Below are 20,028 nucleotides of genomic sequence, written 5' to 3' on the forward strand. Positions count from 1 at the left end.
GGAGGAAGGAAGAAGTACAAAAGGAGAGACGTTTGTTGACTTGGGGACTCGTCAGGATGTGTTGGCACATCGTCTGGCGGCGTCCTCCGTCAGCAAACCGTCCAAACCCCCGTCGGCGTTCACCCAGTGCTGATGGTATCTCCACCAGCAGCACAGTCGATCAACCCATCATCGATTATGAAGAACTTCTTATATGAAAAATGTAGCTTGAGGGGCTTCAAAAGAAAACCCCAATACACATGAGTTGGAAAGTACACACACACACGCGCGCGCACACACACACACACACACACACACACGTTGATAGAAGGAGCAAAGATTCACATGAAATTTGCATTTTCATTTCACTAAAGTTTAAGTGTTTACATGTCGCCGGTGGAAGTATGATTTTATTGTGTATGATACAATTTTTTAATCTACATGTTTTATTGTAATTTAAGGGTTTTACGGTTAGACTTTATCATCATTCATTGTGTGATTTTAACTTGAAATGGTGTGTTTGTTTTACAGTATACCCTGCCCCTGTGAGGAGCTGTAGCCTCCCGATGGGCCGACCATCACTTCACACATGGTAATGTTTCAAAAACAATGTAGTTTCCATGTCGGGCCACTAGTGGGTACTGTTGCTTGTTTTTGTATTGAAACCACACACACAGGCATGCAGAGAGGAATTCAGTCTTTGGAAGATGTAGGTTAAAAACATTGAGATCACATAAGAATCACAACAAGTAAGAGATGCTCTTTATTACAATAATGACACGAGATCCTGAAGCGTAGCAGCCAAACCAACCGATCACGAGCCTTGTGTTTTTGTTTTCCTCAGATGGTGTAGCATCCTGAAAACCTGCACAATCTTCCAGGACTCAGGTTGTTGTTCTGGACGTATTTGTGTCGAAGACTCGAATCCAGGACGTGCGTCACAATAAGACGGCGGCGACAAAACATCAAAGCGCAGCGACAAAACATCAAAGCGCAGCGACAAAGCTTTGAAGCAGCCCAGACTCTCATCAACAACTATTTAACAGAGGTGGAAATGAATAATCATTCTGCATCTGCATTCTCTCCTCCTTACAATCTGGACCGATATCTATTTTATTTTCACAGACGTTTTCAACCAGAAACCACGTGTGTTTTACACCTCCGACGCAAAAGACAAAGCAGAAAACAGTTTCGTCAACATGAACTTCCACGAGGCCGCGCCTGTTTTCAGCTCTTAACAAACCTAATCTTCACTGCAAATCTCAGGCTGCAGAGGACAGAACACTGCAGACCCAGAACGCCCTTTTTCAAATCTCCACAGGCCTGAGGAAGAGGGAGGAAGAGGGAGGAGGAGGGAGGAACCGGCAGCGCAGGACAAACAGTCACACCGTGTTCTGTTAATTAAACTGTTTGAAACATCTAAATGGGGCTGAACTGGAGCCCCGTGCTGGCGGCGGACCAACGTAAACACAGCCGTGCACGCTCGTGCTCGTGCACGCTCGTCCGCTCAAAGGCTCCCACCTGCTGCACACAGCGACAGGCGAGACATGTAGAGGGGTCCGAGGAGGGACGCCTGAGGGACGCCAGCCACTCTTGCAGTCCGTCACTGCTGAATTCCTCCAGGATCAAACTGGAAAACGCAGAAGTCAGATCCATTCCCATCCAATGGGAAGGAGAAAATGTTGATAATGAGCCGTCATTATCAACGTTTAATCAGCATTAATGCAATCAGCAGTCATTTCACTGATTTCGTCCCAAACATCAAGAAAACCCCTGGGCAAAATATCCGATGTCTCCATGGTTAACCCTGTGGCCGTACCTATTATTGGAAATTAATAGAAAATACAATAATAATGATAATATGTGTGTTTCTACATCCTCAAAAAGAAGTGAGGAAGATTAAATTTGTCTAGTCCCTTTATAACTCTGAATACTGACTAACACTCATACTCACACCGTTGTAGTTAAACAATAACAATAATAATAATAATTCTGGATGAGCAGTGCCATATTACGAGACATATACTCTTTTTTTTTATTTATTTTTTGCCTAACCTGAAGAATTTGAATATTCCGAAAGAAATAGAAGCACTTTCTTTCTTTTTCTTTTTTTTTGACCAAATCTTCTGGAGGGGAAAATAAAGTGAAATGTTAAAAACAAACCAAAAAACACACACAGAGACTCACTCGCTCACTCTAGTTTTTTGGCAGGATTATCTTTTTTACCAGAAGTTTTCATCAAAATTGTTAATATCATAATTATTCTCAGAAGTAATTATTTGGTTTAGTGAAGATATCGACATTTTCCCCACGAGGCTCGCTGCCACAGCAAGGACAAAACGTAACAGGCTATTATGGCACTATTTTACCTTTCTGGTTCACTCAAGATGAAACTGAACTGTTTGTGGCTCCTGAACTGAAACGTCTTCGACACCCCCGATCTACAGGAAGTGAACACATTTTTGTAAAATATATATATCAAATATATATATATATATTAAAAACCTACTATTAAATCTCTCGCAAACATAAAAAGTGATTTTTTTGTCCCTCTTCAGTGACTTTTTAGCCACTTCCAGGTCACAGTAGATTCAGTTCAGATCAGTAAATGAATGAATATAACACGTGGTTCTAGAAGTAATACAACGCCATGAGGGAGGGTAAGATCAGTATGCTTTAATAAGATATCAGTGCAGAAACACAAACTTCTTATTGGGTTAAATTTCCCATATAGTAATAACAATGAGAACAATATATCATAATAATAAAATCAATATGGATTTTTAGCATATAAAAAAAAAAAAAGAACTGAATTAGCTGATATGACAGTGACAAAAACAGAATACAAGTAAGGAAGAAAAAAAACCCTGTTGTTACACAAAGAGAAAGTGCCGACTTTATCTTCAAAGTGGAGTGGATTGATTAGATTTTGTTGTTGTTGTTATTGTTGTTGTGGGAAACCCTTCGAGCAGCACAGGATGTGGAGCGCCACCACTGGTGATAGATGCAGGATCTTCTCTGTTGTCTAGTTCATTTCTTTATTTCAAAAAATAAAAAATAAAAAATCAACTTTCAACAAGCCCAACTCTGTCCACATACATTAACACGATTTAGTTCTTAACATAAACAATCCGTCACCTTTAAACGCCGTAGCGCTGAATCGTCTTTAGCGTCTGAAAAACCCACCGTTTGATAACATGTCCATATTGCACTTAAATTGAAAAATAGATAGAACAATTTAAAAAAAGATCCTTTTGAACATGTTATAAGGTGCTTTTTTTTTTTTAAAGATCCAGCTATTATGAATGGGTTCATTGGTTATTTTTTTTACATTAAAATATAAAGGACCTCCAATTTAAAAAATTGAAAACATCCATCTTTTTTTGGGGGGGGATTGATAAATAGGAGTGATCTGTGAGTGGATGATTGAGGAAATGCTCATCAGTGGGCAAGTTGTGCAGGAAATATTTGCATTCATATTAGTTTGGAAAATGGTTCAAAACTTGCGCTTTATTTTCTTCGCTACGAGCGCGAGCTCAACTTTTAAACAAGCATCATTTCTATTTTTAAAGTCTGCAAACTTGTTAAAACTTATTTCAAATCCCCAATGACCATAGTTTAGGTACACGGTAACATTATGGGCCATTTTTAAAACAATTATATTTTAGAGATTTTAACACCTCAGCACGCCGTTAGCATCCCCCACGTCGCAGCGCCAGTGCCACGCGCACAAATCAAATTAGCATGTGCAGCATGTTGTGACACTTTTTAACAAACTTGTACAGTCAATTCTTTTCCAGCTAATCCTTAAAACCCCCCCATCCAGCAGCTTCGTCGCCAGTCGGAGCGCCTGACGAGTCGGGGAAACGGTTTCCTTTAAAACGTCACGCAAAGTTTGACCTCGCCGTCAGCAGAAGACCGGCGGTGTGTTCTAAAGATCTCCTCTGTTCACACTCGGGTTGACTCAGTTTTAACTCTGATCGCTCCAAGAAGCACAGCGGAGCTGAAGATTTGCGGCGTCGGCGCTGAGCTCGGCGTGCAGCAGGGACGTGGGCTGGGACCCCTTGAAAACACCACACCAACTCGGCGAGTTCATAAATGGTCAAATTGCCACTTTGTAGAAGAAGTTACTAAAATTAGAAGATGAAGTTTACAAGGTCAGAACTGATTTAGCTTTTTCAAATTCTTGATTTAATTTTCTGGTTAAAATTTGAAGAATTGAAGCGGAACTTGGCCCAAACCTTTACAAAACACATTTATTCAGTATATATATATATTTTTTTTAATCTAAGTGTTTTTGTGCCTCTGGCATTGTCTATCGACAATCTTTCAAGTCGGTTGAAGAAATTTTAGTCACTTCGCCAACAACTTGAAAGAAGTCACTAGAACTTTTTGGATTTGAGTCCCAGTTCGCAGCAGGTCCAAAAGTTAGTCGACGCTGAAATGACCAATTCCACACAAAATGCAATGTTTCATATTCAGTCCAGACAAAATGAGCCGCACCACAAGTGTGAACAAAAGCGAAGAGGCTTCTGCTAAAGGGTCTGCTGTTCTACGTGGATATAAACGATTATTCAAGAGAAGGGGGGAACTAAAACGGAACGGTTAGCTAGCAAACCAGAAGGCCTTTTATTGAAATAGCTACGTCTACGGTTCGGACGGAACACACCGGGCGCTCGAAGGGTGAATTTACAGTCACAGTAAGGCACGTTATTCAGATTAAAAGCCACTTTAAAGAGAAGCTCAGCACATCTTAAGGCAGAAAAAACATCGGAACAGCGTTAGTGGATCCAATAAAAGCTCTAGAAATGACACATATATGGTCTATAAAGCACCGCAGCTTTTATATATATGCAACTGGAAAACTATGTGATTAAAATGTGACAACTTCACCTCTTTCTTTCTGTCGTTGTTGTTGTTGTTTTTTTTTTTTTTTTACAATATTCAAAATGCTACATATCTGGAAAGTGAAACTTAGAAAAACTGACATTATAGCTTTTTTTTCTCCACGTATAATCGTTTAGGTTTTTTTTTTTTAAAGCAAGAACAACAACAGTACTGGCCAGCCAACAGATGAAAAACAGGTATTTCAGGTGAAAACTTTAAAGAAAGATGGATAAAACACAAAAGGGGGGGGGGGGGGGGGGCAGCGCTGCCAACAGATATGATCACAATGCAAGTACTGGGGGGGGGGGGTATGACAAAGTACCAGGACACAAGAACACTAAAAAAAACAAACACTGTCTTCAACATTAGTTCTGTCTTTAAATACATTACCTATATATGTGTACAAAGCTCTATAGTTCATATCCAGAAGTGGTCACCACACACACACACACACACACACACACACACACACACACACACACACACACACACACACACACACACACACACACACACACACAGACACACACACACAGACACACACACACAAAGACGATTCAAAGAGAAAAGAGAGACGTTTTTAGAGAAATCTAGTAACCGTCTGCACTGAAGCTTTCTGGTATCAACTTAGAATCACGTGGCCTTCGAATCATCGTCAAGGATAAAAAAAGGAAAACACTTGAGCGTGTCGGGGTGTGCACAGACGGACGGATTATTGGTCTTTATAGCGCCATTTTAGTCGTGATGGAATAGACATGATCACAGAGGGAAATTCATTTGAAACGACGGATGTGGCCGCTGTGCGAGGCGGTCAATCCCTCCAATGGGAGCAGGCTGGGGGCTCAAGGACACTTTAACAGAGGGAGTTGGGGAATCAGCCCTGGAACATTCCAAGTGAGAGGCGACCGCCGTACCGCCTGAATCACCAAAAACTGAAGCCAAAAACGCAACGGTACACAAACGAGACCGGATTTCTTAGATTTGGTGCACATTTGTGATATCATTTCATCACGACTTTGAGTTTTCCTCCAAAGAAACACGACATATAACACTGGCCATGTCCGTTTTCATGCATTGAAATATCCTCATGAGGCACTGCAGCAGAAAATTGTCTCTTTTCAGATTGAAATTCTAAATTCAAGAGGCTGATTGGAAGTGACCTTCAGTGTAGACACGCACACAAAAAAGCACAATAAAGGAACACAAGTATTGTATTCTTTTATTGGAAATATTGTATATTATTAAAGGACCGCAACCAGTAGGGACTCACCTCTCTCCTCATAATGAAGTATCTAATTGAAACCTTCAACTAATCAACTAATAAATAGAATTTTAATAAACTCGCTCCACCCCCGTCTCCTCGGGGTCTGTGCACACCTCTTATGGATTTCTATTAAAGTGTGTCAGCTGATATGAGCTCTCGCAGCAGGTCACACTCGCCAGTGCGAGCTAAATGGTTTGGTGAACGTGGCTAATTTACGCCCTGCCGAAGCTTCAGCTCCATCAAAGAGAATTGCACGATAAGGAAATAATAAAAACCCTGTAGTCACACTAAAAGCTACTTACCCGACGAGAAAAAGGACAGATTGAAGCAGAAAGGATCAAGAAAAGAAAAAAAACTAAACTAAACTTAACAATATTCAACTTACAGTAGAGTACATGTCTGGCAATAAATGTTTTATTATCTGGTGAACTGAGTGAGAACCAAAAACAAACAAACAACCAAAAAAAAAGCAAAAAAAAGAAAGAAAATAAAGAGTAGGAAGGATATGTAAAGTGTCCCGCTGACTTGGAGGAAATGAGGTGAGGAGGGGCTTGATAGAAGCTAAAACGTCTCAATTCAGTAACAGAAGTATAGAATAATCATAATAACTCGAAAACAAAAAAATATAACGCGTATAATTTGACCCAAGCTAATGCTACGGTGAAGCGGCTTGTGGCGGACTCGGGTGAGAAGAGGCAGGCGGGTGGAGGCTGCAGACGGGTGGAGCTGGGCCGGATATCGTCTCACAGACGGACTGCTTGAAAACACAGAGACGTCTGCTGATGTTCTGCTCTGGGACGCAAACTTTCAAAAGAGGTGGAAGCTAATGCGGAGCGAAAAACCATTTGTTGCATCAGAATTGGTGTATTGAACATTTCCCAGAAGACAACAAGTCTTTTGCCCATAAGGAACGTTAAAGTTGGGGCCGGAGAGCCAGAGGCAACAATAAACAAGCTCAATTTGCTCATTTCTGATTGTAAAATCGACGCAAAGCTACACAATGAAGGAAATAAAACAAATAATCTTTATCTTTAATAAAGGTGACCTTTTATATACAATTAAATGTTTTATCATACAACAAAATTAGAAATGATTGTACTCGAGCTGGCCTCCATAAAGATAAGAAACTGTAAGATTCGGGGAAGCTTGTGTCTATATTCTGCTCATCTCTTAATGGCTTTCAACAATAAATTAAATAAGACTTTTTTTTTTTTACTAATTAGAAGCACAACTCAGTGCCAATTCTTTACATTTAGCCGCATTATAAAGTGCTCCAGTCTTGCATATTGCACCGTCGTGATTAGGAACGTCGTCTTTGGGAACCGATGAGCAGAATCGAACAACAAGAGGAGAGAAAATACCAGAATGAGCTTGTGATACTCGGCCACAAGCATAGCCCTGGCCTCAGCCCTGCCTCAGCCCCAGCCCAGCTCCAACCCAACCTCAGCTCCAACCCCAGCCCAGCCGATCCAAGCCCAGCTCCAGCCCCAGCCCCAACCACAGCTCCAGACTGTGTGAATATTTGGGATGCGAGAGCGAAGGTATCTCCAGCTCATCAGCCTCCACCGCGTTGAGCTGGAGTGGATGTTCGGGCAGAGCTCTACGTTCTAAATCCCACACCGCTAACACCCGCTAACACCCGCTAACACCGACGACTGGGGTTCAGCCTCAGCCTCCAACCCTGGTGAGACGGGCGCCATCCCAGTGTGGAGACTTTTCAAAACAATTCACAAGGTTTAATAGAGAAACTTTCTGGCCCCCATTTTTTTTTTTTTTATTAATTTCAACATTTGTGTGCCGGAGAGGAGTTTTTATCTGCTTCAAGGACGTGTGAAGGGCTCGTGAGTGGCTTGACCCCGATTTTCTCAGCTTGTTTAGACGATCTAGGAAGTGAACTCCAGACGGAGGCAGTGAGGGTGCGGTAATGAACACCATTAGGTAGCTTGGCCCCGTGGCTCTCACGGGGCGAAGAGGTACAAAGAGGAGGACTGAAAAGTCTGGGGCTTGCTGGGTGGGGGTAAGTCCTGGTGGAGGCCGAGCGCGGGCTCGGAGCAGGAGGGGGGGGGCGCTCTAGGTGGCCTGGTCCAGGGCTCGCAGCAGGTCACAACCCTGGAGGAGGTGCAGGTTGCCCTGCAGCGGGACGTTGACCTCACAGTCGTAACGGGTCAACTCGGGCAGGAAGGAGGGCTCGAAGGACGGGCCCAACAAACGGCTGATGCCTGGGAGACGCAGACAGAAACAGGAAGTGGCACTTTTAGTATAAAGGCGATGGGCGTTGGAGACATTTATGATTATTATTCAATCGAGATGTTTTCGGTTGTTGGACTGTTTGGACACTTGTAGATATGTAGAGGGCAAAGGTCACAGGTAGGGGGAAGGCACACACTTCGCCCCAAAACCAGGAATTCGGACAAATAAACAACTTGCTCTAGAAAAACCTCCAACTCCCCCTGTACAGTGTTCAGGACGGCAATAACTGAACACTGAATTCTCATTACAATGGAAAAGTGAAGGTTTGGAACGTCTGTGGATTTCAGCTCTCAAACTATTTTAAGGAACCGATCATCATCTCCTTTCTGCTGAGGCGGCACCTTTTTGCTCCTACTGCTTTGTCCTCGCTACGGCTTGAACTCACCCTCTGACTTGTTTGACGGCAGCACGCTGAACTGCGTGTAGTTGCAGCTCTTCTGGGGGAAGGCTTTCTCGGACGCGCCGCTTATCCCGGCGCTCCCGGGACACTGAGACTTCCTGTGCTGCTGCAGCGAGCTGAGACACGAGGGCATGCTGCCCGGCATCATCCGCCCCATCTCCGACTCTGCGGGAGGGACGAGGAGCCGAACGTTACGAGGCGTTCCCGGGTGGACGTCGGAGGGGGGGGGGGGGGGGGGGGGACTGGAACCTACCCGCCAAAGATCCTGAGCTGAGAGAGCGATCCATGCAGCCGTCCCCTCGCATCTTCTTCCATACGATCTCCTGAAGCTTACCGTCCCCCTGGAAGATCAACCACTTGCTTACAACGTGCGTCGTGTTCCTCTTTACCGCGAAGGCCGCCGCCTGCATCGTCCGTTTCTTATCGGGTAAAGAGACTCACCACTGCCATCTGGTTGAAGGAGCGCTTGATACTGCTGGTCATGGCCACTCTGGCTGGACTCATGTCTCTGTAGGACTGTGCAAAGTCCTCGATGGACCTGCGGGTACCAGGCAACGCTCATTAGAACGAAACTGAAGGACATTGATGATGAAGAGGCTTATTTCAGACACCGTTTACACAACAAATTCCCTGAAACGCTGCTACAGTGGATGTACACCATGGCCACAGCAGAGTCCTTCTGCACATGCTCAGTAGATGCACAATAACAACAATGGCAGCCTCCAGTGTGTCATGACTTCCAGCAATGGATAGCCTTCACATGCCATTCGCATACTTCTGGATTCGGCTTTATAGCGTTCAATAAATAACCAAAATTTGGTGCAACTTTCATGGAAATCTTCATGAGATGCGGTTTTGTAACATAATGTGGTGAAGCACAGAGAGTTGTCCCTCTTCTCACCTCTGTTTCTGCATGACATTTTGCATGGTCTTCTGGCAGGACGGACGCTCGTCCCCCGACAGCGTGTCCATCAGGTACGTCTTGGCGCCGGCCTGAGGCTGCTGCTGCTGCTGGTAGGTTAACAGAGGATCCGGTGGCCACTGCAGGTTCTGCCGGCCCCCCATGGAGGACAGCGGGGCGCAGGACGAGTTCCTCATGTGCCCCATGATGTAGGACATCATGCGGGGGTCCGCGGCTCCCTGGCCGGCGGCCCTCTTGTCCCCCGCTCCCCAGGAGGCGGAGGGGTGGAGCTGGTACGCGCCCTGCGGCTGAGGGCTGGAGGACAGCGGCTGGAAGAGGCTGGCCACGTTGCTGAAGCTCTGCTGGGGGAAGTGCTGGGTCTGGGGCAGGCCGCCGGCCGGGGGCGCCATGGGCCCGCCGCCCGCCGCCTCCAGGGGCTCGGACTCGGGGATGATGGGATTGAGCTGGAAGTCCTCTCCGTCCATCGGGATGTACGGAGCCAGAGTCTCCAGGTCCAAGTCACTCAAGTCCCGCTGGAGTTAGAAAACACAGTGCAGAGAGGATTTAGGGCAAAGTCCACAGCTGCTGGTCAAACAGCTTCATCAGAGCTCCCAGTCGGTGTCGGGCTGCTTCCAGATCATCCTCAAGATTAAACATATCCAACATGTAAAGCTGATTCCTGGAGAACATTTAAGAAACTGCTGAAGATGTTTTATTACATGAATCTGAATATAAAACATTACATTTTTTAGGTTTGAATGATTTCTTCAGTAAATATGAGAACATACATACGTATATATAGGCTTGTATATTCTTTGTATATATTTGTTAATCAGACTGCAAACACCTGGCTGGACGAGAGGGAGCGTTCTCCGACTGAACAGACACACGACACACTGGAACTCTGATAATGCAGGAAAAGGCAAGTCAAACTAAACTATTAGAAAAGTGCGTCATGCCTGCTTTGGTACGAAACCCGCAACTCCACGACGGCTCTGGTCTCTCTCACACACCTCAGTGTTCGCGGAGGCGCCGCCTCCGTCCGTGTCCAGAGCGAAGAGCTTCTCGGTGAGCTCCACCTTCAGGTCGCCCTCCACCGAGCTGTAGTAGTCACCGGGGCTGCTGGGCTGCAGGGGGGGAGGAGGGGGAGGAGGAGGAGGAGGAGGAGGAGGGGGAGGGGGAGGAGGAGGAGGAGGAGGGGGAGGGGGAGGAGGAACACCACAACAAGCATGGACAAAAAAGACAGAAAGAAAAGAGAAGGGTTTCAACAAAGGCTGCATTCACCGCGAGACGGCCGTCCAAATCGTCCTCCCCCGTCATTCTCACACACACACTGACCTCAGCCGACACAGACGGGACAAACTACGACCCGCCCGGCCGCTCGCCGCCGCACTAATCAGTCCCCTCAACTCAAACAAACAGCCCTTTCCTCCCGACCACCGTCCTCACCGTGGAGCAGCTGCTCAGACTCGGCGTGGCGCTGCCCGGCGGCGGAGGATTCTGCCTCACGCTGAACGTGCCGGCCATGCTAGCCACGTCTGGATTCGGGGCTTGTCCCGTGGCGGCGGCGGCGGCGGCGGACTTGTGGCTCTCGCTCAGCCAGGACGGAGGTCTGGCAGGGCCTGGAGCAGACGCCTGCGGGAACGCCGTGGGCTGCTGGGGCTCCTCAAACTGAGAGCGACCTGCAGACAAAACATGGTGTGAAAACAAGGAAATGCTTCACTGGTATATGGAGAACAAGTCCCAGAACGCCACAGCGGATCACAGCTGCACGTCAATAAATGCAGTGAAGTGTGTTGCTTTACCAGTCGATAAACAATGAAGGAAAAACAAAAGACATTGGGTCGAAATCTGATTTTCATAATAGTACTGCAGTGAATCCAAGGACTTAAATAGAGGTTATTGCCTTTGTTCTCATAGATAACAGAACTCTGTCGCTTATTAATTACAAAACAAGTCATTCTTTTAAGTTGAAAATTTTGAATCTGCAGAGCGTAACTATGCAGAGCATGGAAACCGGATTTATCGCAGTTGAGCCAATGTTTTACGGTACTATGGCAATAAATTATAATTAAATTGTTCGGCTCTAGTCTCAATTGCACCGTTTTTAATTTGAGTTATTTAAAAAAAAATACACTTAATGGGCTGCCTGATGGTAGAGGAACTGTTGAGTATTATTATAGCCATAATATGATATTATTAAATACACAAAAATGTATGTCGATGATATTCATGTCTTTGTACCTTGACATTTGTCGTTTTTCTTTTGTCAATGACATGATTGTTTTTTAATTAATCACGATCAATGACATTTAAAATCCACTACATCATTTATTGTCACTCAGGTATTTTTGCGACAGAAATATTGCAATGACGATACATCGTGCAGCTCTAATTCATCATAATGTGCTTGTTTGTTTTTTTTTAAACTTCCACTGAAACAAAAAGTTGAGTTTCCTGAACCAGCGGTTAAGAGACTGACGACGAGGCGCTTCAATAACCGTCACATAAGAAGTAAACGCGTCTTCTCTGTGAACCGACCGTCCGCCACGACTCTGACGTTTTCTCCACGCCGCCCGGCGATACTGACCGAAGTCCAGGGAGACGATGGTTTCTCCGGGGGTCGGCGCCAGCTGAGCCAGGTCCTCCGGCTCCTCCTTGAGCTCCGTGTAGAGGGCGTCGCCCGGCTCTCCGGCCAGGGCCGCTCCTCCTCCTCCTCCTCCTCCTCCGGCGGTGAAGAAGCTGCTCATGAGTCGAGGCTTCAGCAGCGACTCCGTCTGCTCCAGGGAGAAGATCATGGACTTGTCCTCGATGTCGCTGGACCAGAAACAAAGACAGCCCGTCAAGGTTGTTTGTCTGGGGTCTCTGGAGCGCCGGGGTTTTGTTTTTTTTCACTTCATGTTTTATTTGAATTTTATCAACACAAAAATAACATCAAAACAATGCTTGGGTCACAACAATGCATTCACATCATTAATCAGTCGTTCTGCCGTTCCATTTTTTTGTATTCAATCCATTTGTTCCATTTTTTGTCCGTTTGTGCTTCTTGGAGTCGCAGGTTGTGACTTAGTTTTTCCATAGTGTAGATTCCTTCCGCAATTGTCAGCCATTGGTCCTTTGTTGGTGGTTCTATCTCTCCCTAGTTCCTGGTAATAGCTTCTTTAGAAGCCACTAAAAGTATCGGAACCAGGTATAAATCGTTTCCCACTAGACTCTCGTCAGAGAAATGGTACATTGCAGCACATTGGGATCTCATAACCCATCATTTGTCGTAGCACTCCACACACCATCTCCCAAATTACACTTATTTTATGACATTTCCAAAAGACATGTGAGTGGTCCACGTCAACTTCTCCACAATCCCCCCAACATTTCTGTTGTCTCTTTAGCTGTTTACTTTTCAACGTTGGTGTAATAAAGAAACGCACCAGATTTTTCCAGCAGAACTCCCTCCAGATCCGCCAACTAGTGGATGTTTGGTGGATCTTCCACATATTAAGCCAATCATCGTCTGTGATTTCCACATTAAACTCCTTCTCCCACTTTCCTTTTATATAATTGGTTGAGTTTTAATCATGCGAGTTTCGCCCCTGATAAATTGATGAAATTAATCTTGTGCTACTTTCCATACATGCTGTCTTTATGATTTGGATCACACTGTCGGGGCGCCGGGGTTTACCTGAGGACGTAGTTGATGCACACGATGCACTGAGGCTGAGAGTTGCGGCTGTTGTAGATGACGGTTCCCTGGGTCTCCACCCAGACGTAGCCGCCGCTCTTGGCCAGCATCCGGTACTGACCGCTGACGGCCTGACCCTTGCTGCACACTGCGGAGGCAGAACCAGAGAACAACCGTGAATACAAACGACCCGGCTGAACAACGCGTGTCTGTCTCGTCTGGGTTCAGACAGGAAGCGTGAAAAGTCTCGCCGGAGACTAAAAACAGCAGGCCTTCACCTGTTGTGGTTGGAAATGATCTGAATCGTCTTGAACACCAAATGTCCAAGTCGTTCCAAAAGAAAGGTACACTGAAGTCTTTCTTTATAGACACGTTTGTTGTTTTTCTAAACACTCGTCTCTCCACTACCGACAGAATCCCAGTAAGAAGACAACCTCTTCTACTATTGTCTGGCTTGAGTTTCTAATATTTAAAGTGTTTTGGTGTCGTCTCTCGTCTTTCCATGTCGTCTCCTGCTCTTTGTTTCAGACCTTGACGAAGGACTAATGTCCTCCCAGCAAAAAGATTTTGAAGCTCTGCTCCTGAACAGAAAGCGTTTCCTCACAGGTAAAGTCACTGCACACAAAAAGACTTGTTTGTTTGTTTTGCCGGATTTAGATGCTTCATTTACTGTTTGAGTATCAGAGGGTTCTTTTAGGGAATAAATATGTGTGGACTTGCGTTGCATACAGCCAAAATCAATGAGGCATGGATTTGTTTTGTTTATTTATTCTTCTTTAAGCAGGACAAAGTAGCTGCTTGACTTTGAGCTGAGAAGGAGATGAGCTGGCGACAGTCCAGAGATCAACACTGGCGTGGGAAAGGAGCAGGGCTGGTCAGAGAGCGTACACGAGGACAGTGTGTGTGTGTGTGTGTGTGTGTGTGTGTGTGTGTGTGTGTGTGTGTGTGTGTGTGTGTGTGTGTGTGTGTGTGTGTGTGTGTGTGTGTGTGTGTGTGTGTGTGTGTGTAAATGGAGAGGGGCTGTTCGCATGTGCTGATCGACAGGCTGGTCACGGCGGCCGTGAGAGCGGGTCATCTGTATCTGTGTGTGTATGTGTGTGTGTGTGTGTGTGTGTGTGTGTGTGTGTGTGTGTGTGTGTGTGTGTGTGTGTGTTCAAAAGATAAATAGAGAGCTCTTTATATCTGCGAACTTCACCCAGCGAACAGCTGCAGACGACCAACAGAAGAAGGGACACAAACTTCCTCCACCTCCCCAGAAAGAAACTCACTCAAACAGGATCAGAGGCAGCAACAATAAATATGCATTCTAACCTTAAATCAGTTTCTTCATGGAGATCTCAACAAAACATTTATTTCTGCAAGCCTAGCACGTCAGCCAAGAAAAACTGGTTGTGTTGACACATGTGTTGTCCCTACAACGTATGGAAAACACACACACACACACACACACTTCCTGTGTCTTGCAGGGTTGGAGCTCAATTACCACTTTACCCTGGTGTACTGTCACTGAGCCTCTAATGATACAGTACTGTCAAACCAGAGGAGAGCCATGACACACACGCACGCACGCACGCACGCACGCACGCACGCACACACACACACACACACACACACACACACACACACACACACACACACACACACACACACACACACCATCATTAGATTGTAACAGAGGCCACCTGGGACCCTGTCCAATGTGTTTGTCCTGATGTGCAAACCTCATCAGGACATCAGTGGCCATGTTTGATTTGATAACAGACATCTTAATGCCCCTGCTCTGTGTGCGCACACACACACACACACACACACACACACACACACACACACACACACACACACACACACACACACACACACACACACACACACACACACACACACACAAGAAGATAAAAACAAGTGCTTTGATGAATCAACAGATCAAATAAAGGTTAAAAATACGTTACTTTCAACTTTTCTGTTAAAACTCATAATTAAATATGTCTAATAAGCAAAAAATCCAAACATGTGGGATTATTCAGACTATTCGTCATGAACTTGAACGCATTTGTACGTCTTGTTTTGGTGGCGAAAGCTCACAAATAAATACATGAATCTCCGACTTGTATTGATCAGCATCAATGAACGTCGACCAGGAGTGTCAAAACATGAACCGGCCTGCAGGAGGCGCCCCTCCAAGCCAAACCACCAAACAAATGGTATTTCATAGACAGCTCAATGTAAACCAGACTTAATTCAAAGGAAATGATGAATAAGCTCAATAAGCGTTCATTGTGAGCATCTGAACATTTGCATTCCCTCCACCGGTCAACGCTGGACACCACTTACAGTTGTGGTGGCTCTTGGTGACGCTGTCCGAGTCCATGGCGTGGTAGAAGTCGTAGACGGAACGTCCCAGCAGGTCCTCGGGAGCGTAGCCCATCAACTCCGACACCCTGTGACACACACACACACACACACACACACACACACTGATTCATTTCACTCTGCACGGCCATGAGGATGAATCTGGAAGTGCAGCATTTCAAAACGCCGTCCAAGAATAAGAATCGTTCACATTCTTGGTCTCCGCCGCCTCCCGAACCTTCTGGGAACTGATCATCTTTCTCTCTCAACACAAGTTTACTCTGTGAAGACTGATGGCCACTTCGAAAAACATCTGTCAAAAGAGGCTGTTTTAAAACTGTGACAGCTCAAAAAACAGGCACAAACACGAACGGATGCACTTGTTTTAGCAACAAACGGTTTTATTTTGCTCTGTTTGTTTGAATTCAGCAGCAATAAAGGACACGTGTGTGTGTGTGTGTGTGTGTGTGTGTGTGTGTGTGTGTGTGTGTGTGTGTTTTTCCTCACAAACTGAGAACCGACAACAGGAAATGACCAGCAAGGGTAAACTGGGACAAAGAATGCAGACTTCCTAATGTTTCCATGGCTCTTTTATTTGGTAAACCCCAGGCACTGCTGTTCATTAAATCTGTCTGATATTAAAACGATTCACTCACATTCGCTGACGCTGCATCGATTGGTAGAGGGAAGATGCTCTAAAGCATGCTCTTTGTCCCTGTGTTTGTCTGCTCAAATTGAAAGTTTCTTCGGCCCCCGTCTGTCATCGAACGTTTGTTTTAAGATTGTCGGAGCGGAATTCATGGAGAAATGTGAAACGACACCGAGGAGATAAACTGGTAGGGTGTCGAGCCAAAGGTTGATAAGAAACTCCCAGTGTGTGTGTGTGTGTGTGTGTGTGTGTGTGTGTGTGTGTGTGTGTGTGTGTGTGTGTGTGTGTGTGTGTGTGTGTGTGTGTGTGTGTGTGTGTGTATTACATAACACTGACAGCTGCAGGACCAGGAGGGGGGAGGAAAGCGGGTTTTAAAATGCGAGAGAGAAACCGAGGGGAGGGGAAGAAAAAGAGACAATAATCAAAAATGTATGAAAAATAGATTCAGAGCCGTAAACGCTGCAGAGGGAAGGAAAATATTGAACAAGAGAGTCTGAAGGCATCGTGTCGTTAAATTATAATACTGCTGATAAGATTGATCCAAGGTTTCACATTTCATTTCTTGATGTGAAACACAGAATCCTTGTTAAGATCTAGTTAAACTACATCTACACAGTGTATCTAAAAGGCAAACTTCAGATTTAATCCTCAGACAGTCACATTATTTCTCAACTAAATACGTATTTTTTGAGATTTCAAAGTGAAGCAGGATTTTCTTTTTTTGTAGTTGAAGAGATTTGATTGATTCCTTTTGCGTTTCCATTTTTTTTATTTTATAATGCAAACAAAGACTTTTTATTCTCATTAATAATCTTTCAACTCTATTTGGTTCGACACAGTGTTTGCATGTTATTCCTGTTCTTTATTAAGACGGATGAAAGAATACTTTCATACAAACTTGACTTTACTGATTTATTACTGCAAATATAAGGTGCTCAGTTACTCTGGAAGCCACTTGGATACAAGTGATTCTATCGACCAGGATGTTAGAGGAGGAAGATGCTCTATAATCTGATGCTAGAGGAGGAATATGCTCTATAATCTGATGTTAGAGGAGGAAGATGCTCTATAATCTGATGCTAGAGGAGGAATATGCTCTATAATCTGATGTTAGAGGAGGAAGATGCTCTATAATCTGATGTTAGAGGAGGAAGATGCTCTATAATCTGATGTTAAAGGAGGAAGATGCTCTATAATCTGATGCTAGAGGAGGAATATACTCTATAATCTGATGTTAGAGGAGGAAGATGCTCTATAATCTGGATGTTAGTGGAGGAAGATGCTCTATAATCTTGATGATAGAAAGAAACAGATTCATGAACTGATGAAAATGCGAAGAAGAAACAACAAAACAAAGGATATAAAGTACGGACGTGCACATTGCTAATGCTAATGCTACCCAGACACTGTGGATTCAGTGTCTCATGCTAATGCTAATGCTACCCAGACACTGTGGATTCAGAGTCTAATGATAATGCTAATGCTACTCAGACACAGTGGATTCAGTGTCTCATGCTAATGCTAATGCTACCCAGACACTGTGGATTCAGTGTCTCATGCTAATGCTAATGCTACCCAGACACTGTGGATTCAGAGTCTAATGATAATGCTAATGCTACTCAGACACTGTGGATTCAGTGTCTCATGCTAATGCTAATGCTACTCAGACACAGTGGATTCAGTGTCTCATGCTAATGCTAATGCTACCCAGACACTGTGGATTCAGTGTATCATGCTAATGCTAATGCTACCCAGACACTGTGGATTCAGTGTCTCATGCTAATGCTAATGCTACTCAGACACAGTGGATTCAGTGTCTCATGCTAATGCTAATGCTACCCAGACACTGTGGATTCAGTGTATCATGCTAATGCTAATGCTACCCAGACACTGTGGATTCAGAGTCTAATGATAATGCTAATGCTACTCAGACACTGTGGATTCAGTGTCTCATGCTAATGCTAATGCTACTCAGACACAGTGGATTCAGTGTCTCATGCTAATGCTAATGCTACCCAGACACTGTGGATTCAGAGTCTAATGCTAATGCTACTCAGCAGCAATAATATTCAGAGGACTGACGTCGCCACAGGAGTAACTGCAGACAGTTTGAAAGCAAACGGTGTAAATAAACACAGACAGCTCCCGATGTCCGCCTCACCGTCGTGTCTCATTATTTCCTTTGACTCTTGTGTTTCCCTCCTCTGGCGGCGCCAGACATGAGCTGAAGAAACTTTCTGTCCCTCCTCTAATGAGTCCAAGCCCCTGCTGAGCCAAGAGTTTCTCCCACCTCCTGGAAGCTCATTTGCGTAATTGGAGAGCAGATTTAGGCGGCTATTAAGTTGCACCAAAATGCACAAAAAAAAAAAAAAAAAGAACTAGTAAAATGGCTCCTTGTTCGTGACGCAGTCATGCGCAGTTCTTTTCTAGCAACACACAAACACGGGGGAAAGGAACCTTTGTCCTGCGCCAGCGGCTTGATAAGATTACAGGTTTGCGAGCTTGTGTAACGTCCGATCCGTGAATATGTGCAGTGTTCGTCATTCAAACCAGAGTAACAAGGGGTTCCAGTTATGGATTCACCGATATGAGAAATTTGGCCGATAACCGATATTCACAGATATTGTTTTTATTCTGAAAAGTAGACGTTAGCGAATGTGAACCATCTTTCTCCATTTACTTCAGTGCAAAACACGTTATTTCTTTGGTACAATTTACATCTATGAATCATATAAATAGAACAATTTCCTGACAATTCATTCACTACACTCATCCATTGATTTCTGAATATTGTGCAATGACATAAATTGGCCGATTATGATGTGATGACCAAGATATCACGCATCTTTAGTTCCAGTTGTCCTGGAATTCTGAGCTATTCTTGAAATCGAGAAGTGGAGGCTCAAAATTCCGAGTTTAGATTTTTGTTTTGACTGTTTCACTTTCTAAGATATTATTTACAGCATTTCTTTCTTATATTTTTCTTATAAAGACACAATCAGAATCATAAGTATTTCTGCTTTATTTTTGGGAGGAAACTCTTTGATTGACACCAGAGAATTAGACAGAGAAAGGTTGCGCTCCAGTAATGTAAGTTGATCTGAACAGAGATGTAATTCCCAGTTCCAAATTCAACATTCTGAGGAAATATTGTATGTATTTCAACACATTTTATAATTGTGTCACAAAGTATAAGAACACATCTATCACATTTTTAAATTGAATAAATTACTGAAAATATTTTTTCCTGTATTTTAAAAAAATTGTATTTATTGAACTTATTTATCAGGCATGTTTTCTTTTAATTTACGGAGCGTTTATTTAATTTTTTTAAGTATTTACTATTTTATTCAATTATTTAATTACTATTTATTTATCAAAGTTTGGATTTTATATAGTTATTAATTTTTTTCCCAGGCATTTATTTATTTACAGAGCATTTATATATATTTTTTTAAGTATTTATGTTTTTATTTAATTACTATTTATTTATCAAAGTTTGTATTTTCCATTTTTTTCCAGGCATTTATTTATTTACTGAGCATTTATTAAATTTTTCTTAAGTATTTACTTTTTTATTCAATACTTTGATTGCTATTTATTTATCAAAGAAGTTTGCATTTTACATATATATTATTTCAAAAATTATTTTTTAGAATAATTTCTACAA

General features: G+C 43.8%; 1 protein-coding gene across 2 annotated transcripts in view; it reads right to left on the reverse strand.

Moving 5' to 3' along the window:
• Positions 1 to 2,640: 2,640 nt before the first annotated feature.
• Positions 2,641 to 20,028, reverse strand: part of epas1b (endothelial PAS domain protein 1b) — a 59,700-nt gene continuing 42,312 nt past the window's right edge. Inside the window, exons 7-16 of one of the 2 annotated variants that reach the window (XM_080507252.1) lie at positions 15,692 to 15,798; positions 13,361 to 13,508; positions 12,272 to 12,498; positions 11,131 to 11,363; positions 10,695 to 10,808; positions 9,682 to 10,214; positions 9,222 to 9,318; positions 9,034 to 9,121; positions 8,766 to 8,945; positions 2,641 to 8,349 (exon numbers count right to left, since the gene is read on the reverse strand). In XM_080507252.1, coding sequence (XP_080363378.1) covers positions 8,201 to 8,349; positions 8,766 to 8,945; positions 9,034 to 9,121; positions 9,222 to 9,318; positions 9,682 to 10,214; positions 10,695 to 10,808; positions 11,131 to 11,363; positions 12,272 to 12,498; positions 13,361 to 13,508; positions 15,692 to 15,798 — 1,876 coding nt within the window. In that variant the 3' untranslated portion in view covers positions 2,641 to 8,200. Of the gene's footprint in view, positions 8,350 to 8,765; positions 8,946 to 9,033; positions 9,122 to 9,221; positions 9,319 to 9,681; positions 10,215 to 10,640; positions 10,809 to 11,130; positions 11,364 to 12,271; positions 12,499 to 13,360; positions 13,509 to 15,691; positions 15,799 to 20,028 lie in introns of both variants that reach the window. The other variant, XM_080507251.1, reaches the window with a different exon arrangement.

The sequence above is a fragment of the Blennius ocellaris genome (assembly GCF_963422515.1).
Source record: "Blennius ocellaris genome assembly, chromosome: 13".
Lineage (NCBI taxonomy): Eukaryota > Metazoa > Chordata > Actinopteri > Blenniiformes > Blenniidae > Blennius > Blennius ocellaris.